At 48.6% G+C, this 24,109-nt stretch overlaps 2 protein-coding genes across 6 annotated transcripts; one reads left to right on the forward strand and one right to left on the reverse strand.

Annotated features, from left to right (window-relative positions):
* On the forward strand, positions 1 to 5,782 carry HDHD3 (haloacid dehalogenase like hydrolase domain containing 3). Of its 4 annotated transcripts, none has more exons than XM_024562282.3 (2): positions 1 to 131; positions 4,441 to 5,782. In XM_024562282.3, the coding sequence occupies exon 2, from the start codon at positions 4,609 to 4,611 to the stop codon at positions 5,362 to 5,364; it is 756 nt and encodes a 251-aa protein (XP_024418050.2). In that variant the 5' UTR covers positions 1 to 131; positions 4,441 to 4,608; the 3' UTR covers positions 5,365 to 5,782. The 4 variants fall into 4 exon arrangements, with proteins under 4 accessions (XP_024418050.2, XP_045052995.2, XP_045052994.2 ...); XM_045197060.2 differs by lacking the exon at positions 1 to 131 and adding an exon at positions 231 to 485; XM_045197059.2 differs by lacking the exon at positions 1 to 131 and adding an exon at positions 515 to 789.
* BSPRY (B-box and SPRY domain containing) lies at positions 997 to 24,073 on the reverse strand. 2 transcript variants are annotated; one of them, XM_053921502.2, is made up of 7 exons: positions 23,829 to 24,073; positions 20,430 to 20,528; positions 16,331 to 16,561; positions 15,135 to 15,160; positions 10,794 to 10,918; positions 9,324 to 9,538; positions 997 to 2,307 (listed from the first exon to the last, which is right to left on the reverse strand). In XM_053921502.2, exons 1-7 carry the CDS (start codon positions 24,021 to 24,023, stop codon positions 1,771 to 1,773), a joined length of 1,428 nt encoding a protein of 475 aa, XP_053777477.1. In that variant the 5' UTR covers positions 24,024 to 24,073; the 3' UTR covers positions 997 to 1,770. The 2 variants fall into 2 exon arrangements, with proteins under 2 accessions (XP_053777477.1, XP_053777483.1); XM_053921508.1 differs by lacking the exon at positions 997 to 2,307 and having other exon boundaries at positions 5,898 to 9,538.
* Positions 24,074 to 24,109: the final 36 nt, after the last annotated feature.

Here is a 24,109-nt window from a genome sequence, read left to right on the forward strand (position 1 = left end):
GGAGGGGCGAAGCCGGCAGTGGGCGGGAGTCGTGGAGAGGTGACCGGGGCGCCTGGCGGAGTTTCTGCACGCCTCTCCCCCGCTGGTGGCCGTCTGGAGCTTCCTTCCTTAGCGGCTTCCTTACGAGGCAGGTGAGTCCTGGGCCTCGGGGACGCGCTCCGAGCCTTCCGAGCGCGCGGGAGCGGGGATTGGTTCCTCCCTAAGACACTCCCTCCCCAGGTGACGCCGCAGACGGCAGCCTTAGAGGTTCTGCGCTAACGGCAGGCACACGAGGACTTCGCCTCCACCGACCCTGGAGAGGGGGAGGGAGGGGGAGACTAGTACCCCCACCTCCGGCTTCTAAAAATAGAAAACGCTGTGTGTTGGGAGCCAGAGCCTTTTGTTCTCATCTGAGCCTTGCGAGGGTCTCCCTGCGTGACTTTGGGCGGGTTCCGCCCCTCACTGGGCCTCCATCTCTCCGCTCGCAAAGTGAGAGGGGTCTTTTGGTGGGTCTCAGTTCCAGACGGACTTAAATTCACTTTCTTGACCAGCTTCCTCTAAGACATGTCCCAGATTCACCAGCCACGTTCCTTCTGCAAACGTGGCTGTACCCTGACCCCTGGACCCTCAGGCTTCAGCTGGAAACCTGAATCAGCTCTGGGGGAAGAAGCAGCCTCTAGCCTGTGGACAACAAGCTGAAGGGTTTGTTTCCTGTGCGTTTAGGCACTAATCCTTTCACTGCTGTCCACCCAGACAGAGTTATTACCTCCATTAAAGATGAAGGTGGGGCACAGAGAGGCTTAGAGACAGGTAGGACCAGGCCGCTCTGTTCTGCTTTTTGTCCTATGCGGTACAGGTTTGCCAAAAAGAGATTTTTTTTTTAATTCTGAAGATTCTTAATCCTAATACTATTTTAAGTTATGTTTTATTGATTATTGCTATTACAGTTTTTCTAATTTTTCCCCCTTTGCCCCACTTCACCCAGCATGCCCCACTCCCTCACATAATTCCCCCCACCATTGTTCATGTTCATGGGTCATGCATATAAGTTCTTCAGCTACTTCATTTCCTATACTGAACCTTACATCCCCATGGCTATTCTGCAGCTATCTATTTGTACTTCTTAATCCCCTCACCTCTTCACACCACCCTCCCATCTGGCAACCATCAAAACACTCTGTATACAGAATTCTGTCTCTCTTCATCTTGTTTGCTTAGTTTGTTTTTTAGATTCAGTTGTTGATAGATTAAGTATTTTTTATTTTATTGTTCATATTTTGATCTTTTTCTTAAATAAGTCCCTTTAATATTTCATATAATAATGGTTTGGTGATGATGAACTCCTTTAGTTTTTTTCTTGTCTAGGAAGCTCTTTATCTGACCTTTGATTCTAAATGATAGCCTTTCTGGGTAGAGCAATCTTGGCTGTAGGTCCCTGCTTTTCATGACTTTGAATGTTTCTTGCCAATCCCTTCTAGCCTCAAAGTTTCTTTTGTGAAATCAGCTGAAAGTCTTATGGGAACTCTCCTATAGGTAACTAACATCTCTTGGTGCTTTTAAGATTGTCTCTTTATCTTTTACCTTTGGCATTTTAATTACGATGTGTCTTGGAGTGGGCCTCTTTGCATCCATCTTGTTTGGACTCCCTGTGCTTCCTGGACTTGCATGTCTATTTCCTTCACCACATCAGGGAAGTTTTCTTTCATTATTTTTTCAAATAGATTTTCAATCTCTTACTCTCTCTTCTTTTGCCACCCCTATGATGCAAGTATTGAACATATTGAAGTTGTCTCAGAGGCTACTTATACTACCCTCATTTTTTAAAATTCTTTTTTCTTCTTGTTCTGATTGGTGTTTTGCTTGCTTATGTTCCAAATTATTGATTTGATTCTCAACTTCATCCATTCTACTGTTGTTTCCCTGTAAATCATTCTTTATTTCCATTAGTATATCCTTCATTTCTGACTGGATCTTTTTTATGCTGTTGAGGTCCTCACTAAGTTCCTTGAGCATCCTTATAATCAGTGTTTTGAACTCTGCATGTAATTGACTTCTTAGCTCCATTTCATTTAGCTCTTTTACTGGAGTTTTGATCTGTTCTTTCATTTGGGCCATGTTTCTCTTTCTCTTTGTTTTGGCAGCCTCCCTGTGTTTGTTTCTGTGTATCAGGTAGAGCTGCTTTGACTCTGTCATGGTAGTATGCTTTAATGTAGTAGGTGTCCTGTAGGGTCCAGTGGCACAGCCTCCGGTTTCACCCAAGCTGGGTACTTGAAGTGCTACCTTCATGTGGGCTGAGTACATCTTCCTCTTGTAGTTGAGCCTTGGTTGCTGTTGACAGATCAATGGGAGGGATTTACCCAGCTGCAAGGATTTAGTCAGCTGCAAGGATTGGCTGTGACCACTGACCACCAACCTCCGCCCTCCATGGAGAATTAACTGTGCCGGGGCAGGGTGGTGGTGCTCTGGCATGGTCTGTATCTGTCCACTGGGTGCTCTGGCCTTGGGGTTTCCCAGATGGTGCAGGCCAAAGTCAGCCCCCACCTGTATTTTGCTTGGGGCCACCCTACCTGAGCTATAGAGCAATTTGAGATGGCTGCTACTTGTGCTGGGCTTGGAGATTCCCAGGTGAAGCCAAGCTGTTTGTTAACCTCGGCTAGCTTCTCCTTTGGGGCCTGGGTTTCACTGAGGCCAGCTGTTGCTTGTTTGAGAGGATTTAGGTAGTTGTGAAGCAGGAGTCAAGACCAGCCATTCATATGGAAAAGCAGCTTGGGTGGGCCTGGAAATTGGGAGGGATGGAATCTCTGGGGATTTCTAAGATGGGTCAAACAATGTTAGCCAGGTTGATGGATTCTCGGACATGACACCAGCTTGCTGGCTCTGTTGGGATAGAGTTTAGCAAAGGGACAATGGCCTCCACTTGCCTTGATGCCAGACACTTCAGTTCCTCCCTGTATACCACTAGTGCCTTTCAAGCTGCCATCCCAGTGCTGGAGCTCAGAGGGAGAAAGTGTAAGTAGGTGAGTCCGTGTGCTGGTTCCTTAAGAGGAACTGCTTGTGGCTCCAGAAGTTTCTTCCACCGACTCAATCACTGCTGATTTTTGCAGCCAGAAGTTGTGGGAACCAAATTTCCTGGCACTGGAACCCTGGGCTTTGGGGCCTGGTGTGGGGCTGGGACCCTTGCTCCCAAAGATATCCCTCCCAATTTTTTCTTTCTAAGACTTTATTTATTTATTTTTAGAGAGAGGGGAATGGAGGGGGAGAAAGAGAGGGAGAGACACATCAATGTGTGGTTGCCTCTTGTGTGCCCCATACTGGGGACCTGGCCTGCAACTCGGGCATGAGCCCTGACTGGGACTCAAACCAGAGACCCTTTGGTTCTCGGGCCAGCACTCAATCCACTGAGCCACACCAGCCAGGGCTCCCTCCCGAATTTTTATCCACCACACATGGGTGAGGGACCAGCCCCTTCCACATCTGCACCCCTCCTACAAGTCTGGATGGATACAGTTTCTTTAATTCCATAGTTGTCAGACTTCCATTCAACTTGGTTTCTTACAGTTGTGAGTGATGGTTGTTCTATATTTTAGTTGTAATTTTGATGTGGTTGTATGAAGAGGGGAGCCATATTTGCCTGTGCCACCATCTTGACCGGAAGTAAATCCTAATTTTCGAGACTTTTTTTTTTTAATTCAAATATGGCTAAGCAGTGGAAGGGAACACTGGCTAGAGAGTCTAGTCCTGGTTATGCTGCTAACTCAGTGAGATCTTAGGTAAGTATCTGTCTGTCTCTGGCCCAGCCTTCCCTGCCAAACAGCCAGGGTTTGGTCACATGGTCTGCAAGGATTCTGCCTTTAGCACTGGTAACAATAGGAATAGCAATCATAATTGCTTCTGTACCTCAACCTACAAAGCCCTGCCTGAGCCAACTCCTATCTACACCACGCACCAGACTCCTTGCCCTGCCTTAGGACCTTTGCACTTGCTCTTTCCAGTGCCGGGAACACTTAACCACCTCGTTCTCCTGCACTGTCATTCTTCAGATCCCCACTGAAAGTCCACGTGCCTAGGAGGTCCTCTGACACAGACTAGACGAGGTCCTTGGATTTATAACCTCATGGTTTATGCTGAATTCATTAAGCTTAAGTGTTTTGTGTAGTTCTTTGTCTAACATCTGTATCCACTATTGTTTAATGCCTATAAATGCCACAAGGGCTGAAACCCTGCCCTATTCCCAGAGTCTAGCATATAATCAGTGCTCAGAAGTTTGTTGTGCAGTAAACAGAGAATCACATTTAGTCCAGCAATCTTGTGAGGTTGGGTCCTTGCGCTCTTACACATGAGGAGACGGCTTCAGAGACAGACACTGCCAGGGTCACACAGTGACTGGGCAGCACTAGAATTTGAACCCAGTCTGTATGACTCTAAAGCCTGAACTTCCACTTTACTTGCATCTCATTCCAGGATCTTCTGCCGGGAAGACATTACCCAAGTGCCAGCAATCCTGGCCCACGCAGCATGGAAAGAGACAACCGTTAGATCGAGGAGGCGTGTCTTGTCCAGTCTGGTTTCCCTTTGGCCCTGGGAACCTAAGGTGGACCTGCAGTGGACTTGGTCCCCTCCTGTAGACCCATGGCTTACCGGCGAAAAATACAGCTGTTGACATGGGACGTGAAGGACACGCTGCTCAGGCTCCGCCGACCTGTAGGGGAGGAATACGCCTCCAGAGCCCAGGCCCATGGGCTGGAGGTGGAGGCCACAGCCCTGGAACGAGCCTTTAGGCAGGTGTTCAAGGCTCACAGCCACAGCTTCCCCAACTATGGCCTGAGCCACGGCCTCACCGCCCGCCAGTGGTGGCAGGATGTGGTCCTGCAGACCTTCCACCTAGCGGGTGTTCAGGATGCCCAGGCTGTGGCCCCCATCGCTGTCCAGCTGTACAAGGACTTCAGCAGCCCCTGCTTCTGGCAGTTGTTGGAGGGAGCAGAGGCCACCCTGAGGGAATGCCGGAAACGAGGCCTGAGGCTGGCAGTGGTCTCCAACTTTGACCAGCGACTAGACGACATCTTGGTGGGTCTTAGTCTGCGGGAACATTTTGACTTTGTGCTGACCTCCGAGGCTACCGGCTGGCACAAGCCGGACCCCTGCATTTTCCATGAGGCCCTGCGGCTTGCTCAGGTGGAACCAGCGGTGGCAGCCCATATTGGGGACAGTTACCACAATGATTATCAGGGGGCACGGGCTGTAGGCATGCACAGCTTTCTAATGGTTGGCCCGGGGCCTCTGGACCCTGTGGTCAAAGATTCCGTACCCCAAGAACATATCCTCCCCTCACTGTCCCATCTCCTGCCTGCCCTTGACCGCCTGGAGGGCTCATCCACAGGGCAGTGAGTCTGGTGAGGGAAGTGGCTGGGCCCAACAAACCCTGGAAACAGGGAGCCCTTTCCTCTCTGAGATCTGGCCTTTACTCTCTCCCTGCAGCCTCCCTGGTGCATTCTGACTATAAAGCAGTGAGTGCAAGGCTTTCGGCCCTTCCCCACTAACCAGCTGCTGGTCTCTGAGATGGTTCATTCACCGCGCCTCTGTCCCTTTGCCACCACAAGACCCCCTCACCTCCAGCAGGATTCACTGAGGGCCCACCTAGCTTCAAAACCAGGTATTGGGCTGGCCAAAACGTCCATTATGTTTTCCCCATACAATGGCTCTAGTAGTGCTTAATTGTCTTTAATGTCATTTGAAACAATTTTGTTAGATTGTATTGTGACAGCTGTCCTATCAGTGTGCATTAAAAAAAATATGAATTGGTGAATTTTTGTGCAGCCATTTTAATGCTGAAGATGAAAGAAAATACACATTTTTGGCATATTATGCTTTATTTCAAGAAAAGTAAAAACGCAACTGAAATGCAAAAAAAAGATTTGTGCACTGTATGGAGAAGGTGCTGTGACTAATCAAAGGTGTCAGAAGTGGTTTGGGAAGTTTCTTGGTACTGTTGACATTTTGGCCAAATAATTATTTGTTGTAGGGCTGTCTTATGCATTGGAAGATGTTTAGCACCACCCCAGCCTCTACCCACTAAGAGCCAATAGTAGGAGGTAGTGGACATACTGAAAATATCCAAATCAATAATTGGTGAAAATGAAAAATGTGTCTTTTATTTTACAGAAAAAAGGTAAGGGACTTTTTTGGCCAACCCAATACTTTCAAACTTTGTTTTAGCAGCAGGGCCGTTTTGTCGTGGGAGATCTTATGTGGAACCCCAGTGTGCAAAACAGGAAAAGAATGAGAAACTGCTAGGGTTGAGGCAGAGGTCCTAGGGCCCCTCACTCAGGCCCTGAAGCCTCTACAGCTCCCTGTAGCTTGACCTACAGAGCCCTACCTCAGCCTGTCCCGCCTCAGGACCTTTGCACTTGCTCTTTCCAGTGCCAGGAACACTTAACCACCTCGTTCTCCTGCACTGTCATTCTTCAGATCCCCACTGAAAGTCCACGTGCCTAGGAGGTCCTCTGACACAGACTAGACGAGGTCCTTGGATTTATAACCTCATGGTTCATGCTGAATTCATTAAGCTTAAGTGTTTTGTGTAGTTCTTTGTCTAACATCTGTATCCCCTATTGTTTAATGCCTACAAATACCATGGGGGCTGAAACCCTGCCCTAGTCCCCCACCCCTCAAAGCCTGAGGTCAGAGGAGATTCAGCTGTGCTTAAGGACATGTTCTCTAGGACCAGAGTCTAAACAGGAGATTTTTGACAAGGACTGCTACAATTACAGTTGAGAAGAAATGTGATTTTCCCCCACCCCCACCACGTTAGATACTCTGCTGGTCCTTTATATGCATATAGAGCCCTCAGAGCTACCTAGTGGGCATAGGTAGTGTGAATCCACTTTACAAGGGATTCAGAGGTTACATAGTGTGCTTGAGGTCACAGCTAGTACATGAGGAAGCCAGGGTTCCAATTTAGGCATGTCTGACTCCAAAGCCATTGGCTTGCCCACGAGGTTGCAAGTTGCAAGGGATCTATGCGATGAGATATAGTGCAGTGGAGATCCAGGGAGAACAGGGAAGGTGTCCTGAAGGATTTCAGTCTCGAAGGACACCCCAGTCACAGGGGGTTGGCATGGGGATGGGAAAGCATAGGGAATGGGGACTGGAGCCCAAGAAGGCAGGAGTGTGAATGTGGGGAGAATGACAGATTGAAGAAGTAGGCTGAGTATTTTAAATTCCAGGTCTCTTCCTGCCTTTCCCCTCTTCAAACACCCCTGTGCCCTAGCCAGTGCCACACACAGGACACCACGGGTGAAAAGCACAGACAGGCACATGCACATTATTTCTGATACCAACAGCCAGGAAAGGCTCTGGAGTAGACCCTGAACTGGGGCTGGCATTCTTTTTTAAAAAAGATTTGATTTTCAGAAAGAAGGAGAGGGAAGGAAAGAAACATCAATGGGTTGCCTCTTGTGTGCCCAACTGTGGACCTGGACAGCAACCCAGTCACGTGCCCTGACTGGAATCGAACCAGCAATCTTTCAGTTCGCAGGCCGGTGCTCAATCCACTGAGCCACCAGCCAGGGCAGGTTTGGCATTTTGATGGGCAGAAGGATAAGGTATCCCTAGCAGCAGCCTGTGGACTGGGACCTGAAGGCTGCTGTGGGCAGTTGGATTGGTGGTTTGGGGAGCATGGGGTAAGAGATTTGGGTGCCATCTGGAAGAATTTGGCTTTGACTGCAGTTTAGGGACAGGGAAGCTCTTCTCAACTTCTTCAGTGTCAGGCAGTGAGAACATGGTCATGAGCTGTAGACTCATGGGCCACAAGGGCCTCAGGAGTCACTGCAACCAAAAAGTTGCCAGTAGGTTTGTGTACTGGATTTGACCCACCCATTGTTTCAAGTAAATTACTGAGCACACTTTCAGAGTGGGGAGGGCTCTGGCCCCATCTTGGAGCCCAGGATCCTGAAGTTGTAGGTAAGATGGCCTTTGAACTGTTCTCCAATGAAACAAAAATGTGAGGACCACTGCTCTAATGTGACCTTAAAGACCAGTAAGGGACTTGCCCTTGGCCCCAGCAATGTGGGGCGCAGAACAGACTCCAGCCCTGTAGGCTGTGTGTGCTGAGCTCAGCCACCTGCTTACATCTAGGAGTGCTCATGAGGATGAGGAGGACCTCAAATTCTCAGTAAACACACTAGGATTTGAGCTGGCCCTTGTGGGGCTTGCCCAATTACCAACAAAGAACTTGGAAGTAATTTTCCAATCTTTTAAAACCTTTAATAACACACATGTGCTCTAAGGCCGGCCCTCTAACTCCCTCAGCTGTTTCTGGCTGAGATTCTCACTCCAGGTCTCCACATGATGTCAGAAAGGGCCAACAGGTGCCATACTCATCAGCTGCTGCCGGGGGGAAAGTTTGTCCCTAACACCGCAGTGAGCACAGGCTGGAGGTCAGCCGCCAGATCCGCCAGATCCCAGGCGAAGCTGCTGATGGGTGTGTTGCAGCCAGGTTACCTGGAGATAGGACTTTCTCCTCCTTCTGAGAGGCCAGGTAGGACCGGAGGGAGGATGCAGCTCCCCAGGCTAAAATCCTCTGACTGGAACAGCCTGACAGGAGTTCTAAGTCCCTTCCAGACTGTCCTTGTGTGCCAGAAAAATATTTTCTCTATGTGCCAGGTCATGAAAGGGACAGGAAAGCACTGAACTGAGGAGAGGAAAGGACTTCAGCCACAGGCTTTTCTGCCAGAGAACCACTTCTGCATGCACCCATCTGCGTACTGCACACTCAGCAGGCACCATGCTGGGTGGCAGAGATGAAGCAGTGCACGAGACAGCCTCAGAGGGTGCATTTGGGAGGCTGAGCCCAGGGAGCTGCAGGTTCCCCACAGATAGCAGCACTTAATGGTTGTACCCAGACCTGAAATGGATGCCGACCCCTCCAAAGCTGCCCAGTGGGCATGGGCAACATTTGGGAAAAGGATACTGAGTAGAAACGTGGCCTGCAAGGGTGGGTGGGGAGGCATACCTGGCCTCCCCGGTGCCAAAGGTCAGTGGACAATGGAAATGTTCTGGTCAGCCACAGCAAAGACTGGGAAGAGGGGCCCAGGGAAGGACGCGCAGTGCGTGTGCAGCACTGTGCCTGAGGCTGGGTCGTAGAACAGCAGCTCCTGGGCCTGCAAGTCCAGTAGCATGCCCAGCTGTGCCGGGCACCGCAGCAGCCCCAGGGGCTCATGCTGCCCATCGTGTGAGAAGCAGAACTCTTGGTCGTAGCGGGAGAAGACCCAGGAGAAGGCATTGTGGCCCAGACGAGAGTCACTACCAGAACCCTTGCGGGGCAGCTGGCCTAAGGCCACGCCTACCTTATAGGCACAACTGTTCTGTACATTCACCACCCAGGCATGCAGCCCATCCCGGAAGGAGGTGGCAGCCAGGGCGTTGGGCCAGTGGTCAAAGCGCTCTGGGCCATCTGCACAGGCCTTGGACTTCTTGGCGTTGAAGGTTAAGGTCCTTCTGTCATCTGACAACTGCAGGAAGGGGCTGACAGTTCTCTCGTCGATACGCACATCCTCTGTGCCTGCCAAAAAGAATTCTCAGAGTTGCCCAAGGTCCACCCTTGGCCCTACCCTGGTCCTATCAGGTAGCGGAGGGCTTCCTTATCACTCACTGGCAGTGTGACTTCATACAAGCCATTTATACTCTCTTTGAGCCTCAGTCTCCCCAGTTTAAAATGGGGATCAAAGTAGGACTTACCATAGGGTGGATAAAAGGATCAAATGAGACGATACATGGAAAACACCTAGCAACAATATGTGGTCCATAAATTGTGGCCATAGTGACAGTAGGTGTTATTATCTAAGACCTTCATCTGTAAACTCCGATAGAAATAAGCCCCAGAGGAGAGGCAGGTTGCCCAAGGTCACACATCAAGTTGGTGGCAGGTGCAAAATTAAGCCCCAGCATTTTGTTCCTACACCTAGCCTCGAGCACAGGTCACACTGCACTCAAATTGGGCAAATGTGCAGCCTCGAGATCAGACTCATCCTAAGGACACAGGCCCCGGGAACGACGAGGCACCAGGTGTGCAGTTTCCAACAACTAACTGATGGGACTGCTGGCAAATCGGGTAATATTTGATACCTGAGTCTAGAGGATTCCAGCTTGTACTAACTTTTTAAGGATAATGGGACAGGACGTGGGGAGGGTTAAAACTGAGAAAAAATTCAATCCACTAATTAACCTAATTCTGTGAATCACACAAATACCACCACTGGGAGAATGGGAACTTCTACTGAGTTTGGGGGAGCCTACTCTGAGAATTCCCACACTAAGTGGGAATTTGTGGAGGCGGAATGTGTCATGTTCTCCTCTGTGGCCCCAGCAAGCAGCACAAAGTCAGACCCATGGTGAGCCTGAGTCAGTGTTTGTGAGCAAGTGAGGCGACTCCAGGCAACTCAATTCTTATTCCAGGTGCTTCCCAGTTGGCCATCAATTGTATCTTCTTAAAGAGAAACTAGGTTCCCAATAAAGAATACTGAGCAGTCCCAGTAGGGCAGGACATAAAGAGGACATGATTTACAGAAACAAGATTTATCCTAGACCGGCCTAGCAGGCTGGTCTGGAAACGGGAAGGACCAGGTCCGGGTGCCCCAGGCCTTTCCAGAACCTTGGTCCCACTGAGGAGCCTGCACCCAGTATCACTGGCTATTTAAGCTACCATCCCAGATGCACTAGTCCCCAGGTTGGCCCCACAGCAAACCCCAGACAGACAGACAGACAGACAGACAGAAGCCCAGCTGCTCCAGCTGCTGCTGGCTCTGGCAACTCCTCACCTGAGAGGGAGCCAAGAGCCACTGTTGCCCAGAGTTGGGTCAGAAGAGGGCTCCATGCACACTTCTCATCGAAGCTTAACTTTTTCGACTCCTGGGGGTCCAAAACTCCCTCCGCTTCCTCGGTTCTTATACAGAAAAAAGAAAAAAAACAGGTTCAGAAAGGTTCTGGAAATGTATCTAGATCCATACATAGTGATTGGGGCTGGGGGATGGGGACAGAAGTCGAATCCCCTTCCCATGAGGGTGACACCAAGATTGGCAACCAGGCCCCAGAGAGGAGCCACCTAACGAGGGCTGGGGCCAAAGGGAAGGTGGGCATTTCCCCTGTGACCACCCCCTCGCCCACAAAGAAGTCTCGATGATTTCTTTACACGGCAGATGATTTACAGGGCGGTAACTACTCGGTGTCAGAATCATACCTTGCATTTGGTTTACTCTGTGGATGAAGCTACTCGCCGTGGATCTAGTACATTAGCAGCAGAGCTGGGGCTAGGATGTGGGCCTCTTGCACCTCTATGTGGCAGTCTTTCCACTCCACCACCCCACCCAGAGAAAATTTCACCTTCCTCCAAAACCGAATGCAGCAGTAAGGCTGCCTATCAGCAGGTGAGGTCAACTCCTCTCCTCTTAAAATGCAAACACCCCTGCCGGATCACGCAGCAAGGGACGCTCAGTTATTTCCCCAGCTGTAAATTATTCACAGCCCTTTGCTCCCAGTAACTACCTCTCCTCAGCTCACAGTGGGGGCTGACTGGGTTTGGTTGGAGAGGGAATTTGGTTAACAGAATTGCCATTTATTTAAGCAGCCAGGCTCTGGGCTTGCTGTTTTCTGTACAGAATCTCAGATCATCTGGTTTAACTGGGAGGTAGTTGTGTACCCATTTGACAGGAGAGAACAGAGCCTCAGAGAGGGCACTCAGCTGAAAAGAAGAGCTGGATTCAAGTCCTGCCTCCAGACAAAAAGAGAACCTAGGCTGGAGTCCAGGCACCATTCAACATAGTCCATCCCTTGACCTGTAGTGAAATCGCAAAGGGATATAGAGCAAAGTGGGGATTTGCCACAGAGCTTTGCAGAGTCTGTTCAATTGGGTTCTGAGAAAGAACTTTCCACCGACTCTAATCCTGAAGAGGGCTTTGAGGTCAGGCAGCAGTTCTGAGAGCATACCCTCTTTTCCATGGCTCTGCCCATTCATGAAGTGGGGGGAGGGGGGAATGGGCCATGTCCTGTGGATGCCAGCTCTTTGCAAGACTGTCACTCGCTGGCTGGGGAGGAAGGAGGTGAACAGAGCCCTAGAACAGCCGAGAATAGGCTATAGTAACAAAGGCTCTTTGTGGTCAGGACAACAGAGGGTCTGTTGCCATCTTCTCAAAACAGTGAGGCTGGGTCTTCAGAGGCCCAGCCACCGGGGAGGGAGGAACAAGGAGCCGGTGTCGGCTTTGCTAAGCCATCATCCCAGGGCAAATCTGAGGCCGCTAGTAGACACCAGAATCCAGAAAACCAGCTGGTCCAGGTACCTTATGGTACAGAATAGAAAGCTCGTGACTCCAAAGGAATGGGAGTGAACTGGGGTTCGGACACAGCAGCACCCTGGCTGGGATCAGAAGGCCTGCGCTGTGCAGCACGGCCTGTTTCGGTGACAGGCCAGAGCTGAGCCCAGCCAGGGACTGGGACACAAAATTGGAGCCAGGAAGGGCACTTCTCAGACAAGCAGGTTTCCAGCTAGAAGGGGCTTGACAACTTTTGAACACAGTACTTTGAGAGCATCCAACCTCAGTCTAAAGGCACAAGGAACTCCAAACAAATCTCGACCTCTATGAACAGGTCTGTCAACAGTAGTGTGCACCCGGCAATTCTCAAACGGCTCTGTGTGTGCCATAGGGCTGAACAAACAACTACCTGCTGTTGTTGGGCGCTGATGCTCTCACTGTGAAAGAAGATACGAGCATGGAACGGCAGAAGGCGAAGGAAAAACGTGGGGCTGTTCCCTTGGAATTAGAAGTCATGATACAAACTCCTGAATAAAGAAAACCACACTCACACTTCCCAGCTCAGTCTGCTGTCCACTGAGAAGGCCTGGTAGCCTCGACACACCAGTAGCAATGCACATCTGCCCAGATCCTGGCTTTAAAGTACTAGCCCCCACTAAAAGGAACCGAGACTCCCCGGAGAAATAAAGGGTTCCAGGGCTGAGGCAGGAAAAGAACAAGTTGAGCCTCGGACACCTTATCTTGCATCAGAACACAAGCGAGAGCTCGAAGAATAATGAGGACTTGTCAAAAAAATCTGGGATCCAGCTTGAAGGGGCTAGAACCAGCCAAATCTAGGGCAGTTTGAAGATAAAACTTAGTATCAGTAGCAGCAGTAATAGATTGTAATGCACTGAGTAAAAAGGAATCCAGGAGTCTATATTGATCCTATGTAAGTGAAGGAACAAACAAATAAGTGGATGAATAATTCAGGAAGGAATTTAGCATCAATGAAGACTGAAACTATTAGGTGAAGTTTGAAGGTAGGCAGGTTATTTGTACAGGAAGTACCTCCTCACATTCCTTATTCATTACAAAAGGGAAGATATAACTTTATAACGAAGAAACGTGGCATTTTATCACTTTATCCAAGTGATAAAAATCAACATCCCTGATAAAAGGACAAAGTGACATCACATGGCCCCTACTTTGATAGACTGAGAACACATCACTTATGAGAGATTCCTGCCAAAAATGGGTGACCTGAACCTAACCATGAGGTACTATCAGATGAACTCAACCTGAGGAATATTCTGTACAACTGTTCTAGACTCAATAAAAATGTTATTTTTTTATGGTGCAATTGGTAACACTTGAATGTGGATTATATATTAGATAATAGTATTATGTCAACATTAAACTCCTGAACTTGACATTTATACTGTGATTATGTAAGAGAATGTCTCTGTTCTTAGGAGAGAAATGCTAAAAAATTTAGGAATAGAAGATCATGTTTTCTGCAACTTACTTTCAAATAGGTCAGAAAAAAGTTTCATACATACATACTTAAATAGACAGGAAAAAAGACAGCAAGAAAGAGCAAATCTGGCAAAATATTAACAGCTAGTATTTCCAGGGAAAGGTCATTATACTATTTTTGTAACTTTTCTATAAGTTTAAAATATTTCAAAACAAAAAATTGAAGATCAAAATTTTTTTCAAAAATCACATTAGCTCGATATTGAAGACAGACGGACTGTATTAGAGGGGGTGGATGAAAATAAGGGGGAAAAGGAGCCTGGCCGAAGTGGGGAAAGATCACAGGAGGGGAAAAAGCAGGAACAAGCCAAACACGCGTTAAAAGGAGACAGTGAAATGCATGTGGGCGCGTCCGTACTGTGGAACACCTCACAGACTTCCCAAGAAGGGAGGTAAGTCTGCATGTATTGACATGGAAAGATTCCAAGATAGCCCAGTAAGTTACAGAACAGCAAGTAGAAAATGATCCCATCTGTGTTTTTTAAAAAATATATTTTTAAGGAGGAAATAAACCCCCACATATTCTTCTATGACTATATGTAGGAGTCCCAAAGACAAACCACTAACTGTTAAAACTGATCACCTCGGGGAATGGGATTGGGAAGGGGTGGTTCATTTTTAATGTAATAGTTTTATATTGGTGGAAATATTTTTGTCTCTCATACACATGTATTGCTGCTATAGAAACTTAAATGCAAAAACAGATAAGAAGAATGGGCTGTGCTCCCCAAGGATAGCTATAAAATCTTGCACGGAAGATTAAGAATTTAATTTCTTTGCCTGGCAAATTACATCATTTTAGCTACTTCCTCGGGCTCTTGGTTCTCAGCCTTTTGGGACCTAGGTAGGGCCTGGTGAAATTCTTTTCTTACTGCATAATTAAAATGCAAATTTTGAGGGTTTCAAAGATTCTGCCATCAGAGAAAGCCGGAGTGAGAAGACAGTCCCTGAGACAGGTGTCAGATGTGGGTCCCAGCCCCACCTCTGGCTCTTGGGCAAGTCCCTTCCCCTCTTTGAGCCCCAGCATTCTCATCAATAGAAGGCGGTAAAACCCTCCCACAGGGTGATGGTAGTTTTTAACAGGATAATGTTAGGCTGTGGCAAGCCCGATTGGTAAGTGATTATTTCACTGCCCTTACACATGAGTCTAAAGCAGTTCTCCAAGCTACAGCCAGGAAGGCCCCTGTCCAGAGAGCCTGGCTCCAGAGAAGTCTTTCAGCCGCACACCCTGGACTTCCTCCCAGGAGCAGAGGAGCCTGAATGCAATGGACTACTTAGAGGCCCGAAGGCCATGGTTTCCATGGCTGCCCAAGCGAATTACGGGGCCATACTCACCTCTCAAAAATCTCCTGCTCTTTCTGCTGTGAGACAAGAAAACAAGAGTCAGGCTTGGGATCAGAACCCAGCAGGCAGGCAGTCAAGACCTGAATATATTCAACTGGCGTGGAGGGCTCCACAGGGGCAGAAACTCTAGAATAAAAAGTTCTACTCCTTTAAGACGCAGCACTAAGCGACACAGGTTCTTCCTTGCATATTCCCCCACCCTGCACTCAGAATGCATCCCTTTGTCCCGGGGCCCTGCGGTGTCCTGAATTTCCCTCAGCTACACTTCAAGACAAGCACGCATTTACCCAGCGTTTTATCCCCCACAAGACGGTCAGCAAGTAGACGGCTGGGACCCCTTCTGAATCTCCTGTTGTGACTGTCCCAGGGTTGGGACAGAATGTGCTCTGCACGTGGGAGCTGTGTGACTGAATGGATACACAATCTAGGGCGGCCATGGGAACTGTCCTACTTGAACTGCAATGGGACAGACAGCTCAGTTGCTCTACATTCTCATTTCTCTGCTTGGCGTATTTATTCAGATGTCACGCTGTCCCTTATAACAGCAGACATCTGCATATCTGTATAAAATACTTTGAAAAAAAATAAAATAAGTAAAATAAAATATTTTGAAAGGATATGTGCCAAAATATTAATCCTGGTAATTTCTAGATGGGAGGATTAAAGATGGTCTGTATGCCTTCATACTGGACCCCTTATCGGCCCTTCAAGTACAGAGTTCTCTCTCCACCCTCACACTTCCTTTAACATAGTGACAACTCTTATCTTTCAGGCATCAGCTTCTAAGTCACTTCACCCAGGAAGCCTTCCCGGACACCTTCAAGTTCGGTTGTGTGATCCCTAGCTCCCAGGAATGTCATCTACCACAGCACATGTCCCTCCCTATCCTAATTACCAGTTTATGCATCTGTCTCCTCCGCAAGGCTGCGGGTCCCTGACAGCCATACCCTGCAACTCCACCCACAGCACAATGCTTAGCACATAGCAGGTGCTCAGTAAATATTTGCTCACTATTGAAAGAATAATTACCAGGTGCATAAAAAATCTATAATAATTTATTCCCCTGCCTCATCCTTGCCCCAAATTATTATTACCCACCCACCTCCTACCGATAAACATTCTCAATGTTTTCAGACTTTTCGGAGAGACTGGCCAGTTCGTCATGCCCTTACCCTTGCCTGACTTACAATCAGCTGGAGGTCATCCATCTGGGTGAGCATGTCCACCAGGCTGGTGCGGATGGTGTCGAGCTTCTGTAGAGCCTCGGCCCAGTGTACTCGCTGCGTCAGGATGCTCTGTTGGGCCCGCTCCTCTTCACGGTGAACCTGTTCCAGCAGCCGCTGCTCCTCAGTCTCACACAGGCTCCTGACCAGCCCCAGGCGCTGGATGACCAGTTCCCGCGCTGCACTGGCCATGCTCTGATGAGGGATAAAAAAGCAGAGTCGGATCCTGGCCTAGCCCCAGTCAAGGTCGGGAGGGTTTGAGCTCAGCCTAAAGAAGTGTGGAGACTGATGAGCAAGGTCTGCCCTGAGCACTGTGGTGGCAGTAACAGCGCTCAAGCCATCCCAGCCCTGAGTCCCCAGATCCAGTTTAGGGGAAGGAAATGTAAAATCCAGACACCCAGGCCATATCTCAGGGAACTGGGTTCCCGGAATGGAAGAGTTGGGCGGGGGCCTAGAGATCAACTGGAATCACCTGCTTATTTCACAGATGGGAATACCAGGACCAAGAGACCAAGGTCACAGATCACAGAATTGCAGAACAGAGAGGGGCCTAAAAAGTCATCCCAGTCAACAGGATCTGTACTAACAGCAGTCCAGCTGACATTTTTGACCACATCTGAGAATAAAAACCTCATTATTTCCTAATATGTCCTTTCCAGCTGCTTCCACGGTAGAATTCTTTCTGCCACACTGGAGGCCTGAAGTCAGTACTCAGCCAGTGGAGTTACTGTACGCCCCCTAGCAACTAGCATGGTGTCTGGCACACAGTAGGCACTCAAACATTTACTGAATGACTGATGGGAAATTTTTTTCCCACTTAGTCAAAAATCTCTTGGTAGCATTCACGTGCCAAGTCAGTGACAGAGCTGGGACTAGAACCCACTTCTCCTGACTCTCACTCCAAGCCTATCCCCCTACGCCAATGCCATCGGGTAATCTATCCTACCCTAAGGCATCTGTTGCATGAAGCACTTGCCCTCTTGCCAGATAAGTAAGAGGGCAACAGTGATGCCGGAGAGTCAGGGATAGCCTACAGCTTCCTGTGCCCTGCATCTGAAGACCTGCTTTGTACAGTGCAGGTGACAATTATCCCTGTTTAACAGAAGAACCTGAGACCCATAATTTGCCCAATAGGGAAGAAGGAGTGGCGGGGGCATGGCCCAGTGAACCCAGGAGTTCAGACTCCACTTCAGCGTTCTCTTGAGGCAACATAACAAAGGGGCTGGGCAATGAGGCTTGGGAGACAGTGCCAAAGTTTAAGTCCACTTGTTACATGTTCCTTATTGTCCCTATGCTTCAGCTTTCTAATCTGTCAACTGAGGAGAACAACAGTATCTACCTCATAAGGCTACTGTGAGGATTACATGAGTTAATACATGTAAATAGAACAAAGCCACAGATGAGCGATCAATAACATCAGCTATTGCTCTTCCCTGTCCCGCTTTGATGCCCATGGCAGTGAGTCTCTGCAGCTGTGTTTATATGGTGTGGTCAAGGTCAAGAACAAACCCTGAGCCAAGAGGCATCGGATACTCCCTGACTAGAAGAGGCCAGTCAGTTTCAACACATTTCTTGAGTCATTCCTAGAAATGAATAGCACAGAAAACAAAGAAACAAACTTCCCTTTCCAAACACAGGACAGAGTAAATTAAAAACCCTCCGGGAACAAAACACAGAAATGCTGGAAAAATAGCTCAAGGCATCCTTTTAAAAGTGAAGTTGCTCTGACAGCTAAGTAAAGGAAATCCCCGGGAGTCCAAAAATAGAAAGGAAACTAGAAACCAGTTACAATACCAAAAGTTGGTCGTTGGAAGACTAACATGATAGACACGCCTGGGACAACTATGATCAGCATTAAACTCAACAACAGAGAAAATGGGTAATGTTTCCAGAAAGAATGGACTAAAACCAAAGGGGAAAAGAAAACCAGGAAAAATCCTATAGTTACGATGAAAAATGAATCAGTAAAAAATCTACCAACAAATACACCCACCACCAGGCCCAGAAAGTTTTACAGAGGGTGTCACCAAACATTCAGGGCACAGATAATCCCAATCTTACAAACTCCTTCAGTGAGACAGAGAGTTCTGTGTCCCGACTCACTGAATAAGGCTTATATAACCTCAATACCAACGTCTGATAAGGACTACACAAGAAATGAAACTCATAGGTAATCTCATGCCTGAGTATAGATGCAAAAATCCTTTTTAAAAGCCCTAAACTAAGATTGGCAGCCCAAACCCAGAAACTGTGTATAACAATAACCCAAGGGGAAGGAGGACAAGGGCGTGGCTATAACAGGGTAGCACAAGGGATTCTCATGATGGACTGTTCTGTGTCTCGATTGTGGTGGAAGTCACCTGAATCTATACGTGTGATAAAGTTGCACAGAATTAAATACACATGCGCAAATAAGTGCATGTAAAACCGGTAAAATCTGAGTAAGGTGAGCTGTATCAATGTCAATTTCCAGGTTTTGATATAAAATGCCATAGTTAGGAATGATGTTACCATTGTATGTGAATCTGCATTTACTTTATGTGAATCTACAATTATCTCAAAATTAAAAGTTTAAAAACATACATTATGATCAAGTCGAGTTGGTTTTCCCCAGGAATTCCCAGACAGCTTAGCATTAGAGACCCTATGAATGTATTAGCATATTAACAGACTGATGGAGAACGAAACACGTCTATAAACTGACCAATGGCATCATTAAGAACCTACAGGAAAGGTGATAAATAATAGAAAATAGGAGCAATCAGAGGAGAACTTCCACAAGCCCCCCTGTCCCCTACCCATTTCCCTGCATATCTGTTCACTCCACCTTCTCCGTTTCTGTGGATGAGCTGCCCATGCTTTTACTTGTGAGCAATCTGTCCACTTGTTTACTGGATCTCACCCCGTTTGCTGTACCTGAACTTCCTCTTTCTCTTGCATCATTAACTTTCCCCTTTCTACTGGAAAACTCTCATCAGCTTACACACATGAAGTAACTTCTCCCATCTTAAAAACAAAATAAAAACCCCCTGGATCCCTTATCTCTCTGCACTATCATCCCATTTCTCAGCGCCCTTCTACAGCAAGATTCACGAGTTGCCTGTGTGAACTATCCCAAATTGCTCTTCTCCTGTTCTCTCTGAACCCCACTCCAATCAGGCTTTCACCCCACCACCCTACACAGTTCCTCCTGTGAGAACCTCCAATGTTGTGCATGTTACTAAACCCAATGGTCCATTCTCATGTACTACTACCATGGGGGAGGGAGAGCGGGGATGTGTGGAAAGAAGTCATAGCCCCCGTCCTTGAAAGGCATTCTTGAGCCCTGACTGCTGTGGCTTGGTGCCTTGGGTATCATCCTGCAACCCGAAGGGTCGCTGGTTCTATTGCAGACCTGTCCCCGGTTGGGGGCGTTCGAGAACCAACCAATGAATGTTTTTCTCTCACATCGATGTTTCTCTCCCTCTCTTTCTCCCTCCCTTCCCATCTCTCTAAAAAATAAATTAGTTAAATTTAAAACAAAGAAAAACATTGTTGAGAGATGTAGCTGAGGTAATGAGTCAACTGACTAAAGGATTGGTGATGGGGCAGCAGAAGGAGCACTGGCCAGAGAGTCAGAAGATCCAGGTCATAGAACTGACTCTGGCAGGAGGCGGTGGGACCTTGGTCCAGTCAATTAACCGTCTGTAAACATGGATGTTACTGCCACCTACTGCACAGGACTGTCGTAAAGGATACTCAATGTGAAAGTCCATAGGTTATTTTATAATTCTGGGGCTGAGCACAAAATAATCAGATGGCAGAAGAAATCTACCTTTCGTGATCCCTAACCCCCAAAAAAGCATTTTCTAGCAGTCTTTGCACTCCGTGTGATACTGTCCCCAGGCAGCAAAACCAAGGCTCAGAAAGATAAGCCATCCTTCCTGGGCATCCAGCTTTGTGTCAGTAGCACAATGAGTGTGTGAGGCTGGGAAAGGACCCTAGACTGGTTTGAGCCCCTAAAACTGGGGTCTTTTCCTAGGAGAAGACGCAGGATAGAAGGAAAAGGGGAAGAATTACCTACCACGGCTCTCTGGCTCTTCCCCGGCAGGACCTCGGCCACATACTTGGTGATGCCAGCACTTTGTAACTGCAGCCTCTCACACTGGTCCACAATCTTGTTCTGCAACGCAAACAACACCCGTGGCATCTTGACTCACGTTGATCTACTCACTCCATTCCGCTGAATTTTTTCTTTTACCCCCCTCTGCCGCCCACTCCCATGGTTATATCCCAGACCTCATCGTTACTGAAAGCTATACCACCACCAAAATCTTCGTTTCAAAAATCCCATACCCTGCCTACCCCCTCCCCCTTCTTTCTAGATCACTAACTCTAGAATTGGCAGCTCGGTTGGAGATGCCAATATGTTAGTCTTACCTCTTTTCACTGCCCATCACCCCCATACGGTGACCTCAATTCTGTCTATCCTGAAAACCCATGGCCCATTTTTATAATCACTTTCCTGCAAACGCTCTCCATCGTCCTTCGTACTCAGCTACCTGACCCTCCACACATGCACCCGCGCAGAAGACCATGGCTTCTCAAACTGTTCCTCCCCAAGTACCCCCTCATTCATTATATAGCACCATCAATCATCAACCTCATTATCCAGAAAAAAAGACCCGTTACTCTCCAACCTCACATCTAATCCACTGGTGAGTCCTATCAGCCCCATCTCCAAAGTTCCTCTGTCTTTCTTCTGGCTACTGCTGGCCACCTCCACTCCGGCCATTCTACCCGGATCACCATTGTCTCTCACAGGAACCGCTGTTAGAGCCTCCTAACTGGGCTTTCATTCTTGAACCCCACAGTCAGACACTGCCACATATTGTAAGGAAATCAGATCATGTCACTGTCCCTACTGAAAACTCTCCGATGACTTTCCAATACACCCACAGCAAGATGAGATCAAGCTTCTTACCTTCGCCAACAAGGCCCTACCTGATGTGACTCTGCCTATCTCCCCAGTGTTACCTCCTTCCACTCTCCACACTGGCCTTCTTTCCGTTCTGTAAACACACTGAGTTTGTCCTGACCTCAGTGCCTTTGCACCTGTTGCTTCTGCTGTCTCCAGCAGTCTTCTCCCATATATCTCCATGCCTTGCCCCCTCCCCACTCCATTCACAAACCACTCCATCAGAAGTCTTCCCCATTCACCTCCACACCCCATTCCCTTACTTTGCTCATTTTTCTTTCCCTTGTACTATCATTTCTGACTGTATATTATGTGTTTGTTTATCTTTTTTGTATCTTTTCCCCTTACCATCGGAACACAAGCACCCTGACTTGATTTATTCTCTATGTCCCACTACCTAGAAGACAGTTCCTATACATAGAAGGCCCTGAATAAATACATATTGAATGTTTGTTGAATGAATAAAACCCATTTCCTTGACCACAAGAAGTTCAGCAGTTTACAGCTCCAAACCTGTGAGCATCGCCCATGCGGGCAGGGGAGAGTTTTATAAATGCAGCTGAGGCCCATAGGGAAGTACCTTATGGCCAGGCCCCTGCTTTTCCCCTCCATGTCTCCACATAACAATGGGAGCCCTTCCAAGCAGCAGCCCCTCCACTATTTCCCCTAAGAGCATGGCCCAAGCTCAGCTACCTCTTCTGGGAAGCCCTTGTAAATCTCCACCCCCCAAATGAGAAATTAGCACTACACTTCGCCAGTCCAAATACAAGGTTAGAGAGTTGAGTTGACTGGGAGGAAGCTGTGATCAGGACTGAAGGAACTGAGACTAGCATTTTGAAAAGCTACAGGGACAGGAATCCAGAAGGTAAGTGAAAAGTTGTTTGAACGGGTGCTGTATTTGCCCATTTCAGGAATAATGTTGCCCTGAGAGAAATTTATTTACTGACTGAAAAAGTAGGGGAAGAGTGTACAAAAGCCCCAAACTAATCAAAACTGGAGGATGAAAGGGCAAGAAACACCTTTCTCCAGGCAAAAAAGATGAGCACACCTAGGGCATCAGACGCTTTCAGGGAAGGAGTCCCAGGCTGAGTGCCTTCCAAAACCAGCATCAGGCCTGCTTCCCTGCCCCAGCCTTCACCCCACCCACCACTAGAATTCAGCCCTGAGGGCAACTTTTTAAAAAAGTGTTTCACTAAATTCTCACTCCCATTAACATCACTTCCTCCCTCCAACCACTGAAGCAAAGAAGTGGTTTCCTCCAGTCTAGTCAATGACTGCCCTGGTCCAGCCCCAAAGAGCAGAAACCCAGGAGGAGCTCCTATCCTGTTCTGGGCCACAGTTTCCTCATCTACAAAATGTAGGTAGGACCACCCCTTCAAAGGGGCTTGCTTGGTCTGAATGGAATGACATGATGGATATTTAAGTGCTTTGGAACTTGCAAAGTTTCTGTGCATAGTGGAAGTTTATTAAAACACATTATCCAAGTTCATTTTCATAATCTCTGTCGTGGTTCATGGTGACCAGTAGGGCCAACCAGGAGCTTTCGGGTGTCAATAAATAACTGAATCCCTCCTGGCCCCAGCACCCGGTCAGAGGTGTTCATTACATTTCAGTTCAGGAGGCAAGTTTCCAGCCAGAGCCCTCAGCTTCAACAGCTGGGCAGAACTCCAGGGAGAGGTTGGAAGAATCAAGCCTTTTAATCAAATTGCAAGGAAATCCCCAAGGGCCACAGATAGGGTGGAAAGAGGGAGGAAGCCCCAGGGTGACTTGACTCTCCAATCTCAGCAGTTCAGGGAGGGGTGGTGACAGAAAGGGGACCAGCTTGGAGTCAAGTGGAGGTCGGAGGGGGAAAGAAACCCTAGGTGAAGGGTTCCAGGAGGAACCTCCTGATACCTGCCCGCCCCCTCCGTTCACTCAGGCGAAACCAGATTGAAGTACAGTCAAGGCCAATCCTGAAAGGGAAAAGAAGTCACCTCACCAGGAAGCCTCACCAGTGGAGGAGAGGAGAGGTTTTGAGCCTTGGGGCTGAGGAGTGTTCAGGGGCTGGGTTTTGCCAGAGATCAGCTTCCACCAGGACGGTGGGAGTTGGAGCAGCTGAGCCCTTTATTACCCAAGGCCAGGCCGGGTTCCTGGCCTCTTCAACAGGGCAACGAAGAAGCTGGGCAGCTGGATCCTCCACTGTGTGATCCTATTATCTTATGTATATCACACTGTAACTCTAATAAGTGCGCGCTATTATTGCCCCCAAACTACAGACGGGGGCACTGAGTCTCAGAGGATTATGAGATTCACAGGAGGACGGACGGAGGTGACATTCGTACTCAGGTCTGCCTGACTCCAGGGGCCACACCCTTTAACCGCCTCGTTCTAAAGCCAGTACAACTGCGGAGCCTGGGCTCCTGGCCCGGCCCCCGGGTCCCCGCCGGATCTGGGCCAGCGCGCCGACCCCGCTCGGCACGCCCTCCCTCCGGAGCCCCCCGCCTTCCGGCACCCACGCCGGCTCACCCGCAGCTCTTCTGCGCGCTCCTCCGCCCGGCGGATGCGGTGTCCCTGGCAGCGGCCGCCCAGCTCCGTACAGGCGGCGCACACCGGTCGTCCCTCGGAAAAGCAAAACCACTTCAAAGCCTGGCTGTGCTCCGGGCAGAGAGGTCCCGGCTCAGGTGCCGGTCCCGGTCCCGGTCCTGCGCTCTCCGCAGACATGGCCGAGCAACCGCCCGGCGCCAAGCTCTCCACCTGTCGCAGGTGCCTGCTGGGCGGGGCCTCCTGACCCCGCCTCCAGGCCCCCA

The sequence above is a fragment of the Desmodus rotundus genome, chromosome 1, assembly GCF_022682495.2.
Source record: "Desmodus rotundus isolate HL8 chromosome 1, HLdesRot8A.1, whole genome shotgun sequence".
Lineage (NCBI taxonomy): Eukaryota > Metazoa > Chordata > Mammalia > Chiroptera > Phyllostomidae > Desmodus > Desmodus rotundus.

Coding starts and splice junctions, on each gene's coding strand:
- BSPRY (XM_053921502.2), bottom strand. CDS start 24,023: ATGTCTGCGGAGAGCGCAGGACCGGGACCGGGACCGGCACCTGAGCCG. Junction 20,529..23,828: donor AGCGCGCAGAAGAGCTGCGG/GTGAGCCGGCGT, acceptor TTTGCGTTGCAG/AACAAGATTGTGGACCAGTG. Junction 16,562..20,429: donor GGAAGAGCCAGAGAGCCGTG/GTAGGTAATTCT, acceptor ATCCCTCATCAG/AGCATGGCCAGTGCAGCGCG.
- HDHD3 (XM_024562282.3), top strand. CDS start 4,609: ATGGCTTACCGGCGAAAAATACAGCTGTTGACATGGGACGTGAAGGAC.